The sequence below is a fragment of the Dipodomys merriami genome, unplaced genomic scaffold, assembly GCF_024711535.1.
Source record: "Dipodomys merriami isolate MVZ:Mamm:240054 unplaced genomic scaffold, mDipMer1.0.p SCAF_26, whole genome shotgun sequence".
NCBI lineage: Eukaryota > Metazoa > Chordata > Mammalia > Rodentia > Heteromyidae > Dipodomys > Dipodomys merriami.
In genome coordinates this window covers 23008170-23034667 of record NW_027204048.1, presented here as the reverse complement: position 1 = coordinate 23034667, position 26498 = coordinate 23008170, and the positions used below count along the sequence as shown (strand labels likewise).

At 41.7% G+C, this 26498-nt stretch overlaps 1 protein-coding gene across 3 annotated transcripts in view; it reads left to right on the top strand.

Moving 5' to 3' along the window:
- The window catches only part of Prxl2c (peroxiredoxin like 2C), a 45622-nt gene that overhangs the window by 6712 nt on the left and 12412 nt on the right, over nt 1-26498 (top strand). Inside the window, exons 5-6 of one of the 3 annotated variants that reach the window (XM_070035841.1) lie at nt 4559-4690; nt 8412-8721. In XM_070035841.1, the coding sequence (XP_069891942.1) occupies nt 4559-4690; nt 8412-8539 (260 nt within the window). In that variant the 3' untranslated portion in view covers nt 8540-8721. The other 2 variants (XM_070035842.1, XM_070035843.1) reach the window with 2 other exon arrangements.

The following is a 26498-nucleotide window of genomic DNA, read 5'->3' as shown; positions in this document are numbered from 1 at the left end:
ATTATGAAGGTATATTTGAATCTTTATTTTAAATATACTTTCCATACTATATATAATATATAATGTAATACATGTACTATATGTAATATACAGCTATTAATGCAATTATATAATTTGTATATTATATATATCTGTATCTGCATATAATCTCTAATTATACAATAGTATATATAAGGCATGTATTACATAGAGTATATATAACTACATTTGACTATGTAGCATTTTTTGCTTTATAATGTTAAAATAATTTTAGACAGCAAATATTAGATGCTCATAAGCATTTTTGTGTATGTGTGTGTGCTGGTCCTGGGGCTTAAACTCAGGGCCTGGGCACTATGCCTGAACTTCCTTTGCTCTGAGAGCCATGCCTCCACTTTCAGCTTTTTTGGTAGTTTAGTGGAAATAAGAATCTCAAGGACTTTCCTGCCCAAGCTGGCTTCAAACTGTGGTCCTCACATCTCAGTCTGAGTAGCTAGAATTACAGGTATGAGCCACCTGTACCTGGCTTCTCACAAGCATTTTTAAAGTTTTCTCCCAACAAAGCATGAAATTTAGCATCATTCTCAGAATAGTCTTATAATTTTTAATTACAATTTAAGATTAATTGTACCCATTTTTATAAAGGCAAAGAATAAGGAAATATAGTCTATAAAGGGGAGAGACTGATTTGTTTGTGCAAACATGAAAAACAGTTTCACACATAAGAACTAATTCAGGCTGTACCCCTGTAGCTCACACATGTAATCCTAGATACTCAGGAGGCAAAGATCTGAGGATCTCGGTTTGAGTTTGAAGCCAGGCCAGGCAGAAAAGTCCATGAGACTCATCTCCAATAAACTACTCAGAAAAGCTGGAAGTGGCACTGTGGCTCAAGTGGTAGAGTTGTAGCTGAGTGAAAGAAGCTTAGGCACAGCACCCAGACCCAGAGTTCAAGCCAGGACCAGTCCAAAAGAAAAAGAAAAAGAAAAAAAAAAGAACTAAATTCAAACTGGCAAAAGGAGAAAATTAGATAGTAATTGACAACAGAGAATGTTAAGCTCTAAGCCATGACCTTTCTTTACCTAGGTTTCTGAAATTTCTGATCCAGTATATAACCTAAGCTGGGCCACTGGTGTCTCAGGCCTGTAATCCTAGCTATTCAGGAGGCTAAGGTCTGAGAATCGCTGTTCTAAGCCAGCCTGGGAAAGAAAGTTCATGAGACTCTTACCTCCAATTAACCAACAGAAACCTGAAAGTGGTGCTGTGGCTTAAAGTGGTACAACATTAGCTTTGAGCAAAAATATAGCTGAGGGATAGCCCCAGACCCTGAGTTCAAACCCCATGACTGACCCCCCCCCCCAAAAAAAAAGACATAAGGAGATAATCTGAATTCTTGAACAGTTACTGCAGCTATAGAATCCTATAAAACAGTAAAACACAGTCTTTATCTTAGCTTGAATTTATCCTGTGGAAAGATGGATACTCATCCTTATAGAAACATGAAAGAATTATAAGAGTTGGAAAGAAGAGAAGCCAAGGATATTTGGAAATATTAAGAATGCAAAGCTGGGGGGCTGGGAAGGTGGCTCAGTGGTAGAGCGCTTGCCTTGCAGGCATGAGGCCCTGGGTTCGATTCAGCACCACATAAGCAAAAAGAAAAAAAAAGCCGGAAGTGGCACTGTGGCTCAAGTGGTAGAGCGCTAGCCTTGAGCTGAAGAGCTGAGGGACAGTGCCCAGGCCCAGAGTTCAGGCCCTACGACAGGACCCAAAAACAAAACAAAAAAAAAAGAATGCAAAGCTGGATACTGGTAGCTCACACTTGTAACCCTAGCTACTCAGGAGGCTGAGATCTGAGGACCATGGCTGAAAGCCAGCCCTGGCAAGTTAGGAATCCAGACAAGTTAAGGCTGCATATTCACTGTGATACTCTGTGTGTGTGTGTGTGTGTGTGTGTGTGTGTGTGTGTGTGTGTGTGTGTGTGTGTGTGTGTGTGTGTGTGTGTGTGTGTGTGTGTGTGTGTGTGTGTGTGTGTGTGTGTGTGTGAGGTTTTTTTGGATTTTTTATTTTCTGTGCCAGTACTCGGGCCTCATGCTTCTCCTCAGCTTTTTCACCCAGCTGGTACTCTTACCACCTGAGACACACCAGTAGTCCAGCTTTTTGTCAGTGAGTTGGAGATGATAATATATCGGACTTTTCTGCCTAGAGAGGCTTGACACTTCATCTTCCAGATCTCAGCCTCCTGAGTAGGTAGGATTATAGATGAGAGCCACCAGCACCTGGCTTATTTTGCTTTTTACCTATAGTTCCCACGTCATAACTACCTCTAAAGGGCAGACTATAGAAACTTCACTTCTCCAAGGCAGGACATGGAAACTAAAAACATAATCTTTCCCCTGGCCTTCTGGCCATGAAAAAATTCTCTGACCTGCTTATTTGATAGCAGATCATAAGACCCACATTTCAGGAGTCCTGCCTGCCAGTACCCAGGAGGGGCAGCCCCACAGGCCAAAAGCATCTGAGCAGATGAGCCTTGCAGGGTTTGCTTCTCCACTTACCAAGTATCAGCTTCAGCCTTCTTTATCCAGTCACATTTCCACATGATTGTTCCTGCTTACACAGTGAAGTATTTATAAAAACCCAGAAAGGAAGGGTCTTTCAGAGAGCAGAACATATGGGAATGATTGGAGGGCAGCATACCCAGAGAGCATGAAGGCTCTTTGCCCTCCCCTATACCTGCCTAGTCATCTGTAGCTTTTTTAATTTTCTGTATAACAAACTGGTAAATATAAACGTTTCTTGAGCCGGGCGCTGGTGGCTCATGCCTGTAATCCTAGCTACTCAGGAGGCTGAGATCTGAGGATCGCGGTTCAAAGCCAGCCCGGGCAGGAGAGACCGTGAGACTCCTATCTCCAATAAACCACCAGAAAACCGGAAGTGGCGCTGTAGCTCAAGTGGTAGAGCGCTGGCCTTGAGCTGAAGAGCCCAGGCCCAGAGTTCAAGCCCCACGACCGACCAAAAAAAAAAAAAAAAAAAAAGTTTCTTGAAATTCTGTAAGTCACTTAAGCAGATTAATGGAACCCAAAGAGGGGATTGTTTAACCACAAACACAGGATTTTAGCTACAAACACAGTTACAATAAACACTCTGGGGTTTATGACTGTCATCTGAATTGGGGTGGGGGGCAGTCTTGAGGACCAAACCCTCATCTGTGGAATCTGATGTTATTCATCAGGTAGGTGATGTCATAATGGCACTGAATTAGAGGACACTCAGCTGGTGTTACTGTGCCAATGTGAAGAATAACTCTTATACATCTAAAGTCAGAAGTATTGTATATTACAGGTGTGCAATAGGAAAAACTGAGTTTGGGTCTAAGTTTGTTTTTTCTACATAGTCATCGAATTAAAAGGCACAGACAAGGCAAGAGTGGGGGGAAAAAGTTACAAGAGTAGTGGAGAGGGGCTGGGAATGTGGCTTAGTGGTAGAGTGTTTGCCTAGCATGCATGAAACCCTGGGTTGGATTTTTCAATACCATATACACTGAAAAGGCCGGAAGTGGAACTGTGGCTCAAGTGGTAGAGCACTAGCCTACCACTTGAGCAAAAGAAGCTGAGGGATAGTGTGCAGAGTCTGAGTTCAAGCCCCAGGACAAAAAAAAAAAAAAAAAGTAATGGAGAGCAAGGCACCACCTGTGGCTCACACCTGTAATCCTGGCAACTCAGGAGGCTGAGATCCGAGGATCATCATTCAAAGCCAGCCCAGTGAGGAAAGTCAGGAGACTCATCTCCAATTAAGTACCTAACAAGCCAGAAGTGGAACTGTTTGTAGTTCAAGTGATTGAGTGCCCAGGCCCTGAGTTCAAACCCTAGCACAGGCACACACAAAAAAAAAGTGGAGCTGGGCACCTGTGCCTCACATCTGTAATCCTAGCTACTGAGGAGGCTGAGATCTGAGGATCCCAGTTCAAAGCCACTTCAGGCAGAAAAGTCCCCATGAGACTCTTTATCTCCAATTAACAACAAAAAGGTGAAAAACTGATTCTTTGTTCAAAAGGAGTAGAAATGAAGGACCAGTAAACTGAGAACAGAGTAGAAAACAGAAGTAGGTGAGGGAAACATGGGGAGGTAGCCAAAGTAGCTGCTGTTACAGCAGAACCCCAAAGTCTCAGGTAGTATAACATGGTAGATACGGGTATGTTTTCATATACATTTCCAGATGGTGTATCTGTTGAAGTGCCACACCTCCAAGGAGTAGTTCAAGGACCCAGGCCTCTTCTACCATGTGCCTCTGTTCTTGCCAATGCAAGGCTCTTAGGATGTAGAAGGAGCATGGAGAATTGTTTATGGGAGCTCTAGCTTAGTACCATTTTTTAAATTTATTTTTTGGTATTTTTGAGACAACTAAGTTGTGAAAGCAGCTCAGGCAGACCTAGAACTCCTGGTCTTCCTGCCTCAGCCTCCTGAGTACTGGAATTACAGCACAATAATCCCAATATTAGATTAAGACTAGAAGTATTAATATAATCTTAATATTTTGTATAATATAAAATAATATCTAATGGCAGTTTTCAATATTTTAGGACAGAGTCCTCACATAAAGTCAAATCTGCTCTGGGGAAGTCTTCGGAGCCTGTGGCGAGCAGTGAATAGCCCTCTTTTTGATTTCCAAGGAGACCCTACTCAGCAAGGTGGAACTCTCATTTTAGGTCCAGGTGAGTGAGCATCAAAATCCAGCTGGGTATCTGTGGCTCACGCTTGTAATCCTAGCTACTCAGTAGGCTGAGATCTGAGGGTCATAGTTGAGAACTAGCCCAGGCAATCAAAGTCTATAAGACTCTTACCTTCCAATTGTAACTATCAAAAAGCCAGAGATAGCACTGTGGCCCAAAGTGGTAGAGCATGAGCTATAAGCATAAAAATCTCAGGGACAGGACCTAGGCACTGAGTTCAAGCCCCAAGACCAAAACCAAATAAAAATAAAATTTAAAAATCTAAAACTTCTGGTTTCTTTTACAAGTCCAAAGACCACCCACATTCTTCATAACATAGATATTGTATTAAAATGGGCACCTTGCTAATTTTAGCTACACAGGAGGCTGAGGTAGAAGCCATCCCAGGCAGGAAAGTCTGTGAGACTACCAAAAAAGCTGGAAGTGGAGCTGTGGCTCACGTGGCAGTGCACTAGCCTGGAACAAAAGGAGCTCAGGGACAGTGCCCAGGCCCTGACTTCAAGCCCCAAGACCAGCACCAAAAATAACAAGTTAGAAAAGGGCAGCTTGACACCTAGTAGGGGCCTGTTTTCATAGGGCCCTTTTTTTCTCCCGAGGTTCATTTTTTGATGTCTAGTGAGGGCTCATCAATCTTGGGCTGAGTGCAGGAGTTTGGGATAGGAAAAGCCAGCTGTGAGTTGGTGATGGGTATGTGACTATCACACTTACTGCACTCCTTTACAAAGCTCAGTGGAGGTTAAGGGCTCTTGCTTCTTAGGAGAGCACAGGCTCAGCATGCCAGCAGCCATGGGTTCTATACTCAGCACAAAAAATATATACGTCAATCGCTCAGTGAAGGTGGGCACTTTTGAATAAGGGAGAATAATCAAGCACTTTCTTCATCCTAACAAACTAGGAAATTCATACAGTGTCAGACCACAAATCAAAGCCAGTGACAGCAATCCAGTAAGAATTACCAGGACTGGGTTGAGTCACTTGAGAGTCTTTGGCTGCACAAGGCTCAGTGTGGAGAGTTTGGCAAATACCACATATCACAGTGCCAAAAAGCCTTCACTATGTTGTAAAGTAGGTTTTCTTGGTTCTTCTTCCTCTTTAAAATTGTCTGAGCATAGCTTCTAAGAGCTATAAAATTAACATTTACTTTCATAAACTTTGAGATTTTAGAAAAGAGGATTTTGACTGAGTATTCTGACTTTTGGCTTTTTTTTAAGCTATTGACTGTTTGTTTGTCTATTTGTTTGTTTGTACCAGTACTGGGGTCTGAACTCAGGGCCTGGATACTGTTAACTTTTAATCTGGCACTCTACCACTTGATCCATATATTCACTCTTCTTTTCCTTCCTCCCTTCCTCCTTCCTACTCTTTTTTTTTCTTTTTTTTTTTTATTGTGAAAATACTGTACAGAGGGGTTACAATTACATGGGCAAGATAATGAGTACATTTCTTATCAAGCATTGTAGCCTCCTCCTTTGTTTCCTCTTCCCATCCCTTTCCCTACTCTTTTTTCAAGGCTTCCTCCCTCTCTCTCTTTACCCTTTCCTTTCTTTCTCTCTTTATGCTTCTTTCCTTCCTTCCCTCCTTCCTTCCTTCCTCCCTCCCTCCTACCCTCTTTTCCTCTTTCTTCCTTCTTTTCATGTTCTCCTGGTACTGTGGCTTGAACTCAGGGTCTGGACATTGACCTTTAGCTTTTTTACTTAATGGCTAGTACTCTGTCACTTGAGCCACAGCTCTACTTCCAGCTTTTTGCTAGTTAATTGAAGATTAACCAGCCTTTCTTGCCTAGACTAGCTTTGAAACAGGATCCTCAGATCCCAGCCTCTTGAGTAGCTAGGATTAGAGGCGTGAGCCACTAGGCCCTGGCTTGCAGCTATCATCTTCCTTTCCTTCCCTCTCATGAATTTATACTGGGTCCACAAGTTTTAAAAGAAGCCCTTTTGGATAGGGTTGATGCCTTAAGTGCATGATTTAAACTTTGAGAATGAGTCCAACAGATTTGCCCCAACTGCTATTGAGACGTTTTGGGGTTTGTCTGGTAGTATCAATTGAATCCAAGGCCTCACACAAGCATTTTTGCTCTGCGCTATACCCTGGGTTAGAACTGGATTTTGTTTGTGTTTCCTTTTTCAGTCCTAGGACTTGAACTCAGAACTTGCTGCATACCATGCATGTGCTCTACTGCAGAAGTACATGCTCCGCCCCTAAAGGCTTATTTTTGAATGACTAATGTCTATCCACAGAAGAGGTTATGTTTTGAGTCCTTTCTCTCCAAGTTTCTGAACCACCTGAGCCACTTTAGTTCCTAGAGTGGGCTACTTGATTGCCAAGTTGGAAACACATTTAAGAGAATATATTTGTGCTACACATTGAAAAAATGTAACCCCTCCAAAGAACAGAGTACATGTGTACACAAATCTGCATCTTTGCTAAACTAGTATTTCATTTTGCCTTATTTGATCATAACTCAACTTCTTGTGATTTACTAGATTTACCAATCTAGTGATTTACTATAGGTGGCAAATGAATACCATGAAAGAAAAAACATGCAACTTAATCTAAAGTTAGTATCTGGCTTTGAGTCTAAGAATCAAAAACAATAGAACATAAACTGTAATTGTCAGTTATTTGAGCAGACACAGGGATTGTGAACCTTTAAGTGTAAATAACTGACTTTCTTAATGCCTTATTTTTTAACCTGTTTTGGGGTATGTTTATAAACAACTTAATAAATCAGTATTTGGAGCCAAGTGCTAGTTGCACACACCTATAATCCTAGCTACTTACAAAATTGAGACCTGGAGGATCTTGGTTTGAAGCCAGCCTAGACAGAGAAATCTGAGAGTCCCTGCTTCCAAGTAGACATCAAAATGTTAGACTGAGCCTGGCGCCAGTGGCTCACGCCTGTAATCCTAGCTACTCAGGAGGCTGAGATCTGAGGATTGCGGTTCAAAGCCAGCCCGGGGAAGAAAAGTCCGTGAGACTCTTATCTCCACTAAACCACTAGAAAACCAGAAGTAGATCTATGGCTCAAGAGGTAGAGCACTGGCCTTGAGCTGAAGAGCTGAGGGACAGTGCCCAAACCCAGAATTCAAGACCCACGACCAACAACAACAACAGAAAATGTTGGACTGAAAGCATCGCTGAGGTGGAAGAGTACCAACTACAAGCAAACAAGCCAAATGAGAACACAAGGCCTCTGAATTCAAGCCCTAGTACTGGCATCAAAATAAATAAGTTTTTAGGAGTATTTGTCCTGTTTTGTTTTGCTTCCATTTATTTTGTAGTGCTAGGGATCAAACCCAGGGAGCTGAGTGCTACACAAGCCTTCTATCCCTGGTAGTGTATTTTTTAAGCAAGTGAGTTCTTCCATTTAAATGGTAGATGTAATTTTTGAGCTTACATCTACATTCCATATGTTGCTCGTTTGACAGCACATTTTATTCAACTGTTTTTAATAAGACTAACACACTGTTACAATTCAAGAATCTTTCCCATTAGTGCTCATAATGCATTAAATAACTTATGTAACTCTATTCTTGTTATGCTTTATTGCCATAATTTAAAATTATTGTGACACTAGTGAAGATGATATTGGTCCCTTTGGACCAATTAAAATTTGAAAAGCTTCTTTCATTCCAATAAGCAATAAATCTAATGAGTAATACTTAATATGCAACCTCAGCATTTTAATCTTATTCTCTTCTAGGTAACAACATCCATTTTATACATCGTGATAAGAATAGGTTGGATCACAAACCTATAAACTCTGTTTTACAGCTTGTAGGGGTTCAGCAGGTGAACTTCACAAGCAGACCTTCAGTCATCAACGTGTAATTCATATGGAAATCTGCAGCTTACAAATGGGCACTTAAAATGTGACCTTAACATCCTCATGCAGTATCTACCATGCTGGTTCTCTAGCCTTTGAATGGTTAGGAAAACATCACAAGATCAGTACCAAGTGAACTGCATGCAGACAGTGTCAGTTGTCAATAAATTTTCAATTTTATAGCTTCCACAGTTTTATGCAAAGTGAATATAAATGCACAAAAGACAATGTCAAAATTATAGAATGTAGTTGGGCGTCGGTGGCTCATGCCTATAATCCCAGCTACTTCAGGAGACTGAAATCTGAGGATCGTGGTTCAAAGCCAGCCTGGGCAGGAAAGTCTGTGAGACTCTTGTCTCCAATAAACTACTAGAAAACCGGAAGTGGGGCTATGGCTTAAGTGGTAGAGCTCGCCTTGAGCTGAAGAGCGCAGGGACAGCACCCAGACCCAGAGTTCAAGCCCCTTGACCAATTTTTAAAAAATTATAGAATGTATAAACACTACTGCTATAATTATAGCATATCCATTTAAGAAAATGTTTTCAGCAGTTAAAATATATAAGGGCTAGAAAAAAATATATTTTTTACTCAGTGCAAAAAGCCATTAACAATGTTGCTGTTAACAGTATAACCACTTTTTTGTATGTACATAATTATATTTTTGTATGCTTAAATACACCTTCGTATTGCCAGTGGTAGGTTTATGATTTCTTTTCCACTCTTCTGTATTTTTCAGCTGTTCTCTAGTTAACATGACTAATTACTTTTTGGTGAGGAAAAAGTCTTTGAACTTTATAGAAGTACCTACCTGTGTAAGACCTCTCCTCCACAGATATGTACAGTACACGGGCACCACATCTCCATCCTAACTGCTTCACTTAGAAGAAATAAAAATGAAAACTCCCACATAGACACCATCCAGAGCACCTGTGCCCCACACCAGCCAGCTACTTTACTAGTACTTTTAGGTGGAATGAAGGTAGTTACAGTGAGAAATAATTGGTTTAGTTTTTGTGGTTGTTACTGTGTTTTGTTTTAATTCAGAGCTGGAGGTCAAACCCAACTCTGGAACCTGGGGAGTTTCACAGATGCTAAACATATGCTGTACCACTGAGTTAAATACAGCTCCAGCCCTGACTGTACTTGAAATACAGGTTGTTTTAAACATCTACAACAGGGAATTCTAGCATGCACAAGACTCTGGGTTCTATCACTAGATCACTAGTACTGCATCCTGATCCATACACAGAGCATTTTTCTTGTGTGGGTGAGTGGTGCTGCCAGTGCTAGTGTTAAGGGCTTGAATGTGGCTTCATGCTCTCCATGTGTTCAGTCATGGTTTGGACGTCACCACTTGAGCCACACCTCCAGTCTGAATGTTTGCTGGTTAGTTGGAGTAAGTGAGTCTCACTGGTCTGGTTTTGAACTTAAGTCCTCAGATCTCAGCCTGAGCAGCTCAGATTGCAAGCATGAGCAACTAGCACCTGAAGCAGAAGTATTAATTTTGAAAGCACATTTTAAGAATTGTTTAAGTTTTCAGAACCATGTAACTTAAGTGTGCACTGTGGCTTGCTTGTGCATTTCTAGACAACTGCTTATTCTCACCCCAAATTACTCTTATTTAGAGAACTATTGTCATGTTTTATATTTCTGTCATCTTGATATGTTTGCTTGGAAATATCCCAGAAATTCTGATGAAAATACAAAATCAATATTGGTAATCAGCAGCAACTATAATACTGCCTTGAATCTATAATATTTTTACATGAAGCATGTAAAGTCACAAAAATATTTAATTATTTTTAATATTTGAATGCATTTTTATATTTGTTACATGGACAGTCATGTTTCAAATCAATAAAATTGAAATTTCTCAAACTAGTCTGTGCTTTTTTTTTGCAGTACTGAACTCACGGCTAGGGAGGTGCTCTATCACTATTGCTCTAGTTACTTTTCAAGTAGGTATCATGTTTTTTCCAGGTTGGCCTTGGCCTGATCTTCTACTCAGGCCTCCCTCTTGGCTGAGATGACAGGTATTTGCTACCATGCCCAGCATTGTAAGTGCTGGAGTCACAGGTATACACCTCCATGCCTGGCTCACAGGAATATATTTAACATAACATTATTAGCTGGGTATAGTGGCATTTGTCCCTGGTCCCAGCTACTCAGAAGGCTGAGACAGGAGGATCACTTAAACCTAAGTTCCAGACCAGCCTGAGAAACATGAAAAGATGCATGTGCAATGCACTATTACTTCCAAGCCCACTCATGTACTAAATTTCAGTTTTTGAAAACCTGTAGTATATATAAAATTGCTGGGTAAAGGATTACATTGAGTGGAATGTAAGAACCCCCCAACATAACTAATACAAGCCAATTTATTTTTAAATACTGGATAAAAAGAGTATGATAGAGTATATGGTATTATAGAGTGCTTGGCTAGCATGTTTGGGACCCTAGGTGCATCCTTAGTAATGAAAAAAGAAGAAAGTAAGTCTAACATACGGTGCTAATTATTTGCCAAACAGGATACAAGTGCTTTAAACACATTGACTGTGGAATTTCTGGGGGAAAAGGGTTGTTTGTTTACCAGTCTTGGGGCTTGAACTCAAGACCTAGATGCTGTCCCTGAGCTGCTTTTGCTCAAGGCTAGTGCTCTACCACTTGAGCCACAGTTCCATTTCCAGCATTTTTGGTAATGTATTGGAGATAGTGTCTCAGGGAGTTTTCTGCCTGGGCTGGCTCTGAACCACAATCCTCAGATCTCAGCCTCCATAATAGCTAAGATTACAGGTGTGAGCCACCAGCGCCCGGCCAATTGATGTTATTATCAGTACCATTCACACTTTACATTGTTTTTATCCAGTTTATCAAGTCAGAACCAAACCTTTGGAACTTCATTTCTGTCTGATGTAGTGACTGTTCTAAATTCAGCTTAAAAACTCAATACAGAAGAGAATATGGTTTATATTTATAGTGGTGAATGCAGATTTGAATGAGAAAAATAATGTTCACACTCAAACCTATGGAGCAGAAATGTACTTGGATATAAATACAACATAAATTTGGCTTTTTAAGGGCTGGGAAGTTGGCTCAGTGGTAGAGCGCTCGCCTTGCATGCTTAAGGCCCTGGGTTCGATTCCTCAGCACCACATAAGCAGAAGAAAAAAAAAGCCGGAAGTGGTGCTGTGGCTCAAGTGGTAGAGTGCTAGCCTTGAGCTGAAGAGCTGAGGGACAGCACCCAGGCCAAGAGTTCGGACCCCATGACCGGACCCAAAAAAAAAAAGAAAAAAAATTTTGGCTTTTTACCACTAGTGTACAGTTGAGTAGCATTAAGTACATTCACATTGTGCACAACCATCATCAGCATCTACTTCCAGAAATCTACTTAATCTCATAATGACACTGTACCATTAGGCAAACCCCTGCTCCCTCTTCCCACAGCCCTGGACCATGTCCTGTTTCTATACACATGACTATTTTGTATAAATGAAATCCGAAGATATTTGCCCTTTTGTAATTGGCTTATTTCTCTTAGCATAATGTCCCCTAAGATTTATCCAGGTAGCATGAGATTAGATTTCCTTCCTTTTCAAGGCCAAATAATGTATGTCTCATTTTCTTTATCTGTCCATCATATTACACACCTGGTTACTCCCATCCCTTGCTGTGAATGAGGCTGCTGTAAACACTAGTCACACAGGACATGTTCACAGCATGCAGGTTATTCTGTGTCCATATCCCAAAGTAGGACTCCTTTCCCCTCCCCCCCACCTCCGTGACCACTCTCAGGTTGGATGTTTTGAGGAACTGCCCTGATGCTTTCCACAGCAGCTGTACTTTACTCCTCATCACATTGTCTCTCATTTCTACCCATTCTCATTAGCTCTTTGTGATTTCTGGCTATTTTGATGACAAATGACTTGCTGTAATTTTCCAAAGGTTGCCTTTTTTTTTAGTAGGTGTGTGCTGGTCCCAGAGCTTGAACTCAGGGCCTGGGTGCTGCCCCTGAGATTTCTGTGCTCTGGCTAGCGCTCTACCACTTGAGCCACAGTTCCTCTTCTGGTTCTTTGGTGGTCAATTGGAAATAAGAGCCTGAAGAGCTGGCTTTGAAGTGTGATCCTCTGATCTCCTCATGAGTAGAGTTAGGGTTGCACATGTAAGCCACCAATGCCCGGCTACTAAATTGTTTTAATGTGGAGTAACCAAAAACAAAACAAAACAAAAAACAAAAAGGGTAAGCGTGGCAGTATACACTTAAGGTTTTCTATCCTGGAGCAGACTTTAGCATTTATGAGGTGTGCCTGTCACTTGAGCCAACAAGTTGGAGAGCAGCCTGGGCTACACAAAAACAGAAAAGAAAGGCAGGGAGAGGAGGGGAGGAGGAAAAGGACAGAAGAGAGCTGGGTGCTAGGTCTGTGGTTCAAGAGGAAGAGCACTAGTCTTGAGTGAAAAAGCTAAGAGCCTTGAGTTCAAGCTCTAGTACTGTAGCAAGTGGCGGGGGGGGGGGGGGGGGGGGAGAACCACTTCGAAAAATACGACAATAAAACACTTGAGATACCAAAGAGTTCCTCTAAAAATCAACTGGAGTTAATCTCAGTGGTATTCTTTTTTTTCAACCGGAGTTAACTTCGGTGGTATTCTTTTTTTTAATAACTGGGTCCTATGTTTAGTTGGTTTTTTTTTTTTTAATTTACTGAGTTCAAAGCCTTGAATGAGTGACTAGTATCCCAAAAACAAACCTTTGAAGCTTTTAGCAAATTATATGATTGAAACAACCTTACAAATAGGAAGACATTGAAATTGAGCTCTCCAAAAACAATCAGAAGAAGCCAATACAAAACAAATCACTGAAAGCTCAAATAGAACACAAGATTTAATGTTACATGAGGAACGTCTAGATGGAGCTCCTGTGTTCGAGGGCATTAATGTGATCTCTGCTTTAGACAGGGACTAAATGGGGAAGAAAAAAACAACAACAACAACAGAAAATGGCCTGTAATTTTGCAGCATCAGAACTGGATAAAATATTCAGAATTGTATAAATGGAGAATTTATTTGACACATGTCATTTTGTAAAAATTATGGCTGAAGAAAAGTATTCTGAATAGAGCAAATGATAGTATCTGAAAATGTTAGGGCTGAAATAGTTATGCTTTTAATATGGGGGAAAAAGAATTTGAAAAGAGCCTCAATTTGGCAAAATTTGTTTTGATTTGCCTGCTAGCACTTCAGTTACCTGCAGAGACAAAACCTTCTCAATTTGAAATTTGCTCTCCAGGGAAAAGTCAAATACAGAGGTCAACAATTTCAAGTCATTTAATGGTAAAAGGCAATTTTAGAGATTATTGCTTTATTTAAAAACAAAAAGCTGGGTGTTGTGGCTCATGCCTGTCATCCTAGCTACTCAGGAGGCTAAGATCTGAGGATCATGGTTTAAAGCCAGCCCTGGCAGGAATGTCTGTGAGACTCTTATCTCCAATTAACTACCAGACAACCAGCAGTGGAGCTGTGGCTCAAGTGGTAGAGTGCTCCCCTTGAGCTGAAGAGCTCAGGGACAGGGCCCCAGGCCCAGAATTCAAGCCCCATGACTGGCAAAAAATTAAATTAAAATAAATAAAAATAACAAATTTTTATATTTAAAAGCAGCATTTAGAAAAATGCCATGGCATTAACATCAGAACAGATTCAGCTAAGAAGTAGACTAAAGAATTAAGTATGTGCTAATCATAATTGTGTTAAACTGATCTCCAATAATATAAAGACTTTAAATTTTTATTTCATTTTATTTTGTCACTCATGGGGTTGAACTCAGGGCCTGGGCACTGAGCTCTTTTGCTCAAGGCTAGTACTCTACCACTTGGAGCCACAGCGCCACTTCTGGTTTTCTTGTGGCTAATTGAAGATAAAAGTCTCACAGAGTTTCCTGCTCCAGGACGGTTTTGAACCACCATCTTCAGATCTTAGCCTTCTGAGTAAGCTATGCAAGATAGGCATGAGCCACCAGTACCTGGCTAAAATTTTAAATTTTTATTTTGCACATGCAATGCATATGCTCTATTATTGAGCTATGCTCCCGACCCCAAGAATTTTAGTTTTTTTTAATTAGCCTATAAATTAAGTGATTTATAAGTCATTTAACATGGTAAAAATTACCAGTCAAATAGTTCTAGAAATTAAATGATTTTAATCATTTATGTGCCCATTTATATTCTCAAATATACTGGTAGGGACCCTAAATTATCTGTTCCTTTATCATTCACCTTCATTGACAGATAAAGCAAATAAAAGTCATTAAGAGAAAGAATCTTTGAACCATTGAATTAATAAAATTGGTTGAAAGGGCAAGTGTAATTTGGAAACACTCATTCTTCTCAAACATACATGAAACATTAACAGAAACTAACAGTATTAACAATATATTACCCATTAAGTCTCAACACAAATCAAACTCAGGTTTTTACAGACTATGTTCTTTGCAAGGGAACTGCTATTAGAAATACCTAACAGAAAACAAAATGATACCACGCTCAGAAAATAAAATCCTTGCCGGGCGCTGGTGGCTCATGCCTGTAATCCTAGCTACTCAGGAGGCTGAGATCTGAGGATCGCGGTTCAAAGCCAGCCCAGGCAGGAAAGACCGTGAGACTCCTATCTCCAATAAACCACCAGAAAACCGGAAGTGGTGCTGTAGCTCAAGTGGTAGACCCCTCACCTTGAGCTGAAGAGCTGAGGGACAGCGCCCAGGCCCAGAGTTCAAGCCCCACGACTGACAAAAAAAAAAAAAAATCCTTATAGCCTTACCTCCCTCCCTCCCCCTTTTTCTTTTCTCTCTCTCCCTCCCTCCCTCCCTTCCTTCCTGTAGAGATGGGGGTCAAATCCAGACTTTGCACATTCTAGGCACTAAATCTGAGCTCCTTCCCCATTGTTTGGTTTGAGATGACAAGGTCTTACTGTATAGGTAGGCTACCTTGAACTACCACTCCTCATACATTTCTGCCTACCAAGTGCTGGGATTACAGATGTGTACTACCCTACCACACCTATCTTCCTCATACCCATACAAGTAGTTTTTTGTTTTATTTTAAGGTGTTGGGATGGAAGCCAAGACTTTGTACATGGTACATAATTGTTCTACCACTGTACTACATCCAGCCCGTACCCATTTGTAAAGTAATAAACAATACCAATGTGGTCATTATACATTGTATTCATGCATCAAACTGTCACAGTATTCTCCATAAATGCATACAATTATTATGCTCAACAAAATATATAATTAGCTGGGTGCCAGTGGCTCACACCTGTAATCCTAGCTACTCAGGAGGCTGAGATCTGAAGATCTCAGTTCAAAGCCAGCCCAGGAAGGAAAGTCTGTGAGACTCTTATCTCCAATAAACCACTAGAAAACCGGAAGTGGCCCTGTGACTCAAGCGGTAGAGCGCTCGCCTTGAGCTGAAGAGCTGAGGGACAGTGCCCAACCCAGAGTTCAAGCCCCACGACTGACAAAAAATAATAAGAATAAAAATAAACTTATGGGGTACTAGAGGTTAGAACTAATTGATAATGACAATATTTGTGGAATACTTCAAAAACAGTATTATGGGGTGGGAAGCTTGGTTCAAGTGGTAAATTCAAACTCCAGTATCACAAATGAGCCCCAAACAGTAACGTAAATTTACAGTTCTAATTGCTAGGTTTTGAAAAGAAGCCACTTGCTGGTGTCTCATGCTGTAATCCTAGCTATTCTATACACTGAAATCCAGACAGTTTAACTGAAGTCAACCAGGGCAGAAAAGTAGCAAGACTCCATCTCCAAAAGAACTAGCAAATACTACTGGGGGTGTGGCTCAAGTACTAGAGGGCCAGCCAGGCAAGTAAGTAGCCCTGAGTTCATTCTCTGGTTCTGGCAAAGAGGAAGGATGGGAAAAAGGAAAGAAGGAAGGGAGAAGGAGGCTGAAAATGAATGGATTGTACATTCGATGTTAAGGATGTTTAAAAGAAACAACAAAATAAGCTCATATAAAAGCAAAATAACAGGGATTGGGGATTTAGCTCAGAGAAAAGGCATTTGCTTGGCAAATGAGTTCAGACCTCAGCTCTGGAAGAAAGAAAAGAAAAGGTAAAGGAAAACCGGCAATTGATAAATGGAAGGTTCAAACAAAGTGATTGTTTTGATATGCCAAAATTTGGTAATAAAGTAGATAAACTTGTGGCAAAACTGAAAGAAAGAAGAACAGGGTAAGATATAAATAAGGAATTGACTGGGGATGGAACTGCAGCATATCAGAGATTTAAAATAGTCTGAACTTTACCAATAAATATGAAAAATATTTTCAAGTATTTTTTTCACAAGTCTAGAGAAACAAAATACTTCTGTGTCCTTATAACCACTAAAAGAGAAAAATGGAACCAGATACTGGTGGCTCACACTGGTAATCCTAGCTATTCAGGAAGTTGAGTTCTGAGGACAGCATTTCAAAGCCAGCCTGGGCAGGAAAGTCTGTGAGACTTTTACCCAACAAAGAGCTGGAAGTAGAGCTGTGGCTCAAGTGGTAGAACGCTAGCCTTGTGCATCAAAGCTCAGGGACGGCCTGAGTTCAAACCTCAGGACTGGCAGGAGCACAGGCACACACGCGTGCGCGCGCCCACACACACACCCAGAGATTTGCAATGTGTACAACAAAGATTAACAACAAAAAATGCACCAGAATTCCTGCGAATAAGTTTTGTGAAACAGGATGCTGCTCTGTAGCTCAGGCGGCTGGAATTTGCAATCCTCCATGAGCCTGTGTGCACCTGGAGGCACAGATAATACATTATTTTTTATAAAAAGACAACATCGTAGCCTATATGGGAAAAGTTACGACCTCTACAAAGTTAGAGGACACAAAGGATGAGACCTCCTTAACTTCACACCGTCTGCAGGCTCAGGGGTTCCCAAAACCATAATAGAAGACTTGCTCATTCTCTCGAAGAACCTATAGAACCAGAAGCTCTTATGCTCAGTTACAATTCATGATAGGAAAACAACTAAAAATTCTTCAAACCATTAAGATGGCTGGGCACTCATGCCTATAATCCTAGCTACTGAGAAACTGAGATCTGAGAATTGAGGTTTGAAATCAGCCTGGGCAGAAAAGTACTGGAGACTATTACCTCCATTTTACTAGCAAAAAGCCAAAAGTGGAGGCATGGCTCAAGTGGTACATGCATTACCAGCTGTGAGTAAAAAGCTGAGTGAGACTGCTAGGCCCTTTCAGACTCCAGTACTGGCAGGCAGAGAAGAGAGGAAAAGAGGGAGTAGGGAGAGAAGAGAGAGAAAAGAGATAATAAATGAGTAAAGGAAGTCATTTATGCCTGTCATTCTAGCTACTCAGGAACTAATTATTGCACATTTTAAGTTTATTGAAATGTCACACTATAACCTCAGAAATGTACAACATTATAAACACTACAAATAAATGGCTTACAAACACATGAAAATATGTATGACCTTACTGGTCATTAAGAGTTTGCAGCAGGCACTGGTGGCTCACACCTGTAATCCTACCTATTCGGGAGGCTGAGACATGAGAATTGCATTTTGAAGCCAGCTGGGACAAGAAAGTCTCTGAGACTCTATATCTTCTACCTGTAAGCTGGAAATGGAACTGTGGTTTAAGTGGTAGGAGTGGTAGCCTTGAGCACAAAAGCTCAGGGTCAGTGCCCAGGTGGAGTTCAAACATCAGGACCAGCACACACACACACACACACACACACACACCTTGCAAATTAAAATGATAGTGACCTGCTATTTTTAGTCATGGGGCTTGAGCTCAGTGTCTGGGCACTGTCTCTGAGCTTTTATGTTCAAGGCTAAGCATGCTATCACCTTGAGCGACAGCCCCACTTAGGTTTTTTGGTGGCTAATTGGCAACACAGACTTTCTTACCTGGGCTTGCTTTGAACCTTGATCTTCAGATCTCAGCCTCCTGAGTAGCTAGGATGCTATTTTATATGCATGAATCCAGTAAAAACTATAATATAGACAGGCGCCAGTGGCTCACGCCTGTAATCCAAGCTACTCAGGAGGCTGAGATCTGAAGATCATGGTTCAAAACCAGCCCGGGCAGGAAAGTCTGTGAGACTCTTATCTCCAATAAAACCACTAGAAAACCAGAAGTGGCGCTGTGGCTCAAGTGGTAGAGCGCTTGCCTTGAGCTGAAGAGCACAGGTACAACGCCCAAGCCCAGAGTTCAAGCCCCACGACTGACAAAAAACAAACAACTAAAAACTATAAGATAATGATTGTGCAGGATGTAGGGCCCTGGGAGCTGCATACACTACTGTGAGAGTATCAGCTGGAAAAACCGTTTAGAGAGCAGTTTGGTAATACCTAGGAAAACAGGCATCATACACATACATCTCTACTCAGACTCAGACATAAACCAGATGAAGTGCAAGGGAGCATCAGCCATAAACCTGTGTGTCACAGTGGCAGATATATGCACTTAAATATACTTCTACATCATTTTTAAATATCCATAGCTGTGTTTAAGACTCGGAGAAGCTGAATCTTGCAAACATGATCCCAGCCAATATACCAGTTAAAGAAAAATCCATTTTACTATGGTATTCATGTAAAGTCTCAGTTGTTTGTACAAAGTTTTTGAAGTAGTTATTGCCCATTTATTCATTTACTTACTTATTTACTTATTGTCTTGGTCCTGGGGCTTGAACTAGGGGCCAGGGAACTGTCCCTGAGCTTTTATGCTCTAAACTAGTACCCTGTTTATTGTATATACGTTTCTCTCAATGAGGGGAGGGAAGGGCATCAACAAAATGGTGAGACAAAGGACAAAGGACAAATCAATTCAATGGAGATACAACATGTTGGAAATGAACTTTACAACTTGGGAGTGTTGTGGGGGAGGGAAAATGGGAGAAAAATGAGGGAGGGGCAACAATGTTTGACAAGAAATGTGCTTACTACCTTATTATGTAACTTTAACCCTTCTGTACATCACCTTGACAATAATATTAAATTTTGGGGGGGAGGGTCCGGTCGTGGGGCCTGAACTCTGGGCCTGGGTGTTGTCCGTCAGCTCTTCAGCTCAAGGCTAATGCTCTACTACTTGAGCCACAGCACCACTTCCGGCTTTTTTCTTTTTGCTTATGTGGTGCTGAGGAATTAAACCCAGGGCCTCATGCATGCAAAGCAAGTGATCTACCACTGAGCCACCTTCCCAGCCCCAATAATATTAAATTAAAAAAAAAAATGAAAGAAAGCTGGGCATTGGTGGCTCACACCTGTGATCCCAGGTACTCAGGAGGATGAGATCTAAGAATTAGGATTCAAAGCCAGCCTAGAGAAGAAAAGCTCGTGAGATTCTTATCCATTAAACAGCCAAATTCTGGAAGTAAGAACATAGCCCAAGTGGTTGAGTTCCATCCTTGAGCTAAAAAGACAGATGAGAATGAAAGGCCCTGAGTTCAAACCCCAACACACACAAACACACACACACACACACAACACACACAGAATAATGAGTTTTTCTGGAGAGTTATTTAAGTGGGGTAGTGGGTACATAGATACTTAGTATTATTTTATGCCTTCTGTATTTTTTTTTTTTTGGGTCCGGTCATGGGGCCTGAACTCTGGGCCTGGGCGCTGTCCCTCAGCTCTTCAGCTCAAGGCTAGCACTCTACCACTTGAGCCACAGCGCCACTTCCAGATTTTTTCTTCTTGCTTATGTGGTGCTAAGGAATCGAACCCAGGGCCTCAAGCATGCAAGGCAAGCACTCTACCACTGAGCCATCTTCCCAGCCTTCCTTCTGTATTCTTAAATGATGTATAGTACTGAAAATGAAAATGAAATGGTGGGAGATGTGTGTGTGTGTGTGTGTGTGTGTGTTCATGAGTGTGTGCCTTACCTTCTTCTACAATAGTTGCCTGAAGTAACTTTACATTTTTGTATAATAAATGAGAAAGTGGTTTCCTTTTGAGAACAAATGGCTTTACTAGGCTCTACATTCAGTTTCCACTTAGAATAATACAGTGATTTCTCTGGTGTTAAGTTCTGGGCTGCATCCTGCCTAATGAGGATGAGATCTGATGAGCAAGGGAGAGAGAAATCTGAGTGCCGCAATGTGTTAGGTAGCATGGAGACTTATAGGACGTTAATCTTTCTGAGTATATTGGAAAGAAAAGGGCTGGAAAATATCAAAGTGCAGAAGAGGACAATAACCCATAAACAACCCCTTGCAAGGGAAATTCAGCCTCACAGTGGTTTGAGGGTCTTGGAAGAGCAGATCAACTAAAATTCTCAGAACATTCGCACATGAATGTCTAAAAGCCGCTCACAGAGACCACAAGTGTAATTAGCCTTATTCATCACAGGAAAGTGTTTGATCAGAGCTCTTATGGAAGTAAAACATGTTTCTAGAAAATTATTTTAAATATTATGCCAATCTTCTCACAATGCCATTTTTAAAAATAGGTAAGTAGTCAGAATATTTTTTTTATATTTCCTTAACCATCATTACAGCACACTGTTATTTTAACTTCCCTCTAAGAGCAGCCTATAATCACTGACATTTCTGGGTTTCAACTGGGAAGGACTGAAAATGCCAAATGTGACTGTATTTACTGACTTTTTGGAAGTAAAGAATAGCTTCCTATTTCCAAGCAACATTCATCAGACCTCGAAAGCACAGCATCTGTCCTTCTTAATGCTTGAACCAGTGGGATATCCTCCCTATTTTTCTAGCCTGGAACACCCAGACATTGATGTTTTATTGCTCTTGTTTATATTGGCAAGTATGAGAGCTTCTTGGAAACTGTTTACTTTGCAAGTGAAAAACAAAGCAAAAGCCAATGTTCTCAGAAATACATTGGAGATAGCTGGGCACTGGTGGCTTACGCCTATAATCCTAGCTACACAGGCAGCTGAGATCTGAGAATCACAGTTTGAAGCCAGTCAAGGCAGGAAAGTCCATGAGAGTTTTATCTCCAGTTAATCACCAGAAAATCAACAGTGGCTCTGTGGCTCAAATTGGTAGAGCAGTAGCCTTGAGTGAAAAAGCTCAGGGAGAGCCCAGGCCCTGAGTTTCAGCCTTACGACCAATACTTGTATGCTTGTACACTGCACCATTCTGGGAAGTACTTTTTTATTTTCAATTTTCTTCAGCATAATCTCACCTTTGCTCACCTGCTTCCAACTAATCCTTCCAACTGCACTTCCCCCATCCTTTCCCTTTCTTTTTCCTCTCCCTCTTTTCCCTTCCCTTGTCATTTTCAGAAATACTTAACGCAGATTCCTAATGTCACGTCATTTCAACCGTCCCATGTAAAAATACATCTCAGAACTTATGAACATTTGAAATTTTCACCACAGTGCTATTATGACAACTAATTAACTTATGAAATTGTCAAATACAAAGAAATAGTCCAGAGATGTCCAGATAGGGAGACTTGTGACCATAGAAAACAAATTTTTCTGCCAGTGCTGGAGCTTGAACTCAGAGCCTGGTGTTCTCCCTTGGCTTTCTTGTTTGAGGCTGGTGTTCTATCACTGAGCCACTTCTGGCTTTTTGCTGATTAATTGGAGATAGGAGTGTCATGTGCTTTTCTGCCTGGATGGGCTTTGAACCTCAGTCTTCAGATCTCAGCCTCTGTGTAGCTAGGATTGCAGGTGTGATCCACCAGTGCTCAGTCCATCACTATTGTAGAAGGAGAAAAACCTACCACAAGCTCAATAGACTAATATTGACTTAGGATCTATAGGTTTGCAGTGTAACCACAGGGTGCTCCATTAAAAATTATAAAAGTACAGCTTGAGGGGTAGCTCAGCCTTAGAGAACATATCTAACACGTGAGAGGTCCTGAGTCATATCTCATACACCAATACACATATACCTATCCACAATTAATTACGATGTTGAAATAAGGAGCCTAGGTCTAAGTAATACTGCACTGTTCTCACAGCCATCTGGGTGCCTTGACATGTGTGTGGGGGGGTGGCTTTTCCCCAGCACAGAAAAGCCTAGAGGTGAGATTGGACATTTGTTGAATTGCAGCCCCAGGAAAGCTTTGCTCCAGAGAATGCTCACCTCTGGCTGTTCCCCTACATGGAAGGTTTTGCTAGCCTCTGAGTATTTCCCTAAGTAGTCTGCTATACTCAGCCCAGGAGTATCTCCCTATATAATCTGCTTTTGTTGGGCTTGGGTCTCCACTCCAATCATGTGGTTTTGGGCTTTAAAAGTGTTGTGCAAGCTCGATTCTGGGCTGCAGGTCTTTGAGACAGGAGTCCACCTGCGGTAGCCAGCTTTCTAATAAAGATTCCCAATTCAATCTTTCAAGATGTGGCTTCTCTGCTTCTTGCAAACGAGTTCTCATACAACAATATTAAATATATTACTATATATAACCAAAGTAATTATGTTACCCATATTTTAATTGTCTTAAAATAGGAAAGTAGACTATATCTAAGATATTTGTAGGGGGTGTGTGTGTTTGTGCTATGAATAGAAATACATTTATGGATGCATAAACTGTACCTTGTTTAGGTAAACATTGTTTACCAATGAGGAAGGTAGGTGGGTGATTCGAAGATACCACTCAGATGAGATTGGTATTACTATATGTGTTGTAAGGTGAATCATCCCAGAAGCCACATTTTAAAAGATAGAATATTGGAGTCTTTATTATACAGTTAGCAGGCTGCAGGCAGCCAGCTGTTACAAAGGACTGCAGCACGCAAATACACAAAACCCAGCTAGAAACATGCTAAAGAAGAAAAAAATAACAAAAAACAGTACCAACAAGCCAGTTCAGCTCCAATGGAGAGCTGAATTAGGACGCCATGATGACTGGAGACAAGCCAGGAGACAGGACACAGGACACGATCACAGAGACACATGTGCCATGATGTCCTGGCAGCTAGTCTGGCCTGGGCCTAAATAGGTCAGCGCAGGGGGCAGATCCTCAGGAAATTCACAGTCCCAGGCAGTAGACTGACAGATTCAGTAACCTACCAGCCAAGTGCCCGCCCTGCCTCCAGGGCAGCATGAAGACAAGATGCCAGACCCTACCATCCACCATGTGGCCAATATGGCGCCCGCCATACTTGGCCTCCTTAGCTCATATGTTAATCTATACTGGTGGTAAGAGATATTAATTTATATTGCTTTGCATTCTCTGAAGTTTGAACCATTCCGATATATTATCTATTAAGTAAATACAGGTGCTTTTATAAGTAATAAAAATCCTACACTGCCACTGCACTACAACCTTCTCTACAATATTTCATAATAATAGTTTATAGAAGAGTCCACTAAAATGCAATGCCACGAAGAATAGCAACCTCTAGTTTTTACAATTCTAGGTTTCTTTCATCTCTGAGTCTCATAAATGGGCTGACTGGGAAAATGAAAAGTAAGGCGAAAGCAGGGAGGCCAGGTCTGGCGGTGCCATCCTGGCCGCATGGTGGATGTCTTCATGCTGGGCGGTGACCCCTCCCCTCCCAGGTGATGGGGTGGCACTTGGCTGATGGGTTGCTGGAACTTTCCTGTGACTCTGCCCCCTGCCTTGACCCTGTCTAGGCCTGGACGAGCCCAGAGGCCATCACGCCAGGCCACGTGTGTCCCCATGTTCCCGTCCTGGTCCTGTCTCCCGGTTCATCTCTGGTCACCGTGGTGTCCCAGATCAGCTCTCCATTGGAGCTGAATTGGTTTGTTGGTATTGCTTTTGTTCTTTCTTTCTTCTCGGGCCTGTTTCCTAGCTGGGTTGAGTGTATTTGCAGACTGCAGGCCTTTGTTACTGAAGTATGGAGGCCAGGTATGGCGGGTGCCATATTGGCCACGGCCACATGGTGGATGGTAGGGTCTGGCATCTTGTCTTCATGCTGGGGGAAGGACCCCCCCCCCCCATCACCTGCCTCCAAGGTAATGGGTGTGCCCGGACCCCTGGAGGCAGGGCGGGCACTTGGCTGATAGGTTACTGAATCTGTCAGTCTACTGCCTGGGACTGTGAATTTCCTGAGGATCTGCCCCCTGCGCTGACCTATTTAGGCCCAGGCCAGACTAGCTGCCAGGACATCATGGCACATGTATCTCTGTGATCGTGTCCTGTGTCCTGTCTCCTGGCTTGTCTCCAGTCATCATGGCGTCCCAATTCAGCTCTCCATTGGAGCTGAACTGGCTTCTTGGTATTGTTCTTGTTATTTCTCTCCTCTTTAGCATGTTTCCTAGCTCTGTTTTGTGTATTTGTGTGCTGCAGGCCTTTGTAACAACTGGCGGCCTGCAGCCTGTTAACTGTACAATAAAGACTCCAATATTCTATCTTTTAAAATGTGGCTTCTGGGATGATTTACCTTATAACATTACAAAGGGTTGCCTGCAGACTGCTAGTGCTCTAATAAAGACTCCAGATTTGATCCCTCAAAATGTGGCTTCTCTGATAATTTACCTTACAACAAAGCAATGCTCTGCCGTTTTTCCCTATCTGAGAGGCATGAAGGAGGAGTACTGCTAGGAACAGGCTCTGTGTGGTGTTCAGAGAACATCAGGGAAGAACGTTGTCAGAGAGCATGAGTAAACCTCAGACCAAAAGATGGGAAGGGCATATGAAAAGGCCCCAGCATGAACAAGAGGTAGCATATGAAGGGGTAGGGAACTTTTGGGAACTCAAACTGTGAGAACATTGTGACTCAAGCACTCAGAGCCCTTGAAAGACTGGTGGGAGGAATGCAGTTGATCCGGTAGAAGTGAGGTCTTTGAGGCCTGGTCTTATTTCTAAATACCATCACCACTGAAAGGAGGCAGAGGTCTGCCTGGAAAAACAGCTGGTTCCAGGACTGGGGCAAGAGAAGGACCCAGTAAACCTGGAATATCTGTCAGTGATGACTGTGGCCTCCGTTCCCAGCACCAAAGCAAACAAATTCCCAAAAGACATGGAGCATTTTTATCCAGTAACAAAGCACACACACACAAAGGACATGTAAAAATTACACAAAAGCCAATAAGAAGCAGTACAGATCAGTCAAATCTAGGACAATTGGAGCATCAGAATAAATAATGACAATAGGAGATTATAGCTCATGGTGTAAAACAGATTGAGCAATCCATAATTCATCCATCAGTCACCTGCATGCTTATGTTTATATACTTAAAAAAGGAAAGGTAGTTTTTATCAAGAGCGACAATGAATAAATGTAGACAAAAATTAGAAATTAGAAAATGGTATAACCATTAGTGCAACAACTGATTCAGCAGCAGCATTGTGTACTATGTAAGAGTGTGTTTGTGTGCTTAGGAATTACAGGTCAAGAAGTCAGCCACATACTGTCACATGGTCCAAAAATAGCCTTTTCTCTCTAATTTTTCCATATGTTTGAAAATTTCCAAATCACTCACACACACACAGAAAACCCAAGAACAACAACAAAAAGTAAAGATAACTGGCATGGAAATGTATAGGACAGTCCCAAAGAGTCAGATAGCCTTTCTCTAAGTAGGAGGGCTATCATAATGGATAAAACGATACAATTAGATTTGCCTCTGTGTGTGTGTGTGTGTGTGTGTGTGTGTGTGTGTGTGTGTGTGTGAGAGAGAGAGAGAGAGAGAGAGAGAGAGAGAGAGAGAGAGTATATACCCACGTATGCATGCAGGTGTGTGGTTCTTGAACTCAGGGCGTAAGCACTCTGAGCATTTTTGCTCAGGTAGGTAGGTACCGGTAGCAGATAGGCTAGTATTCTACCACTTGAGCTAAACATCCTGTTAGGTTTTTAAAAAGAGGAAGCCGAGTAAGAACAGCACCAGCACGCACGTGGTATTCAGATAAGGGGTAGGTTTATTTAGTAGACCTGCTTGGACCAGGCAAGGGTGGCACTCCACGTGGCTGGGAAAGGCCTGGGAATGAGAGAGAGCTGGGAAGAGAGGAAAGAGAGAGAAAAGAGCAGAGAGAGGGGTAAGAACAGTAGC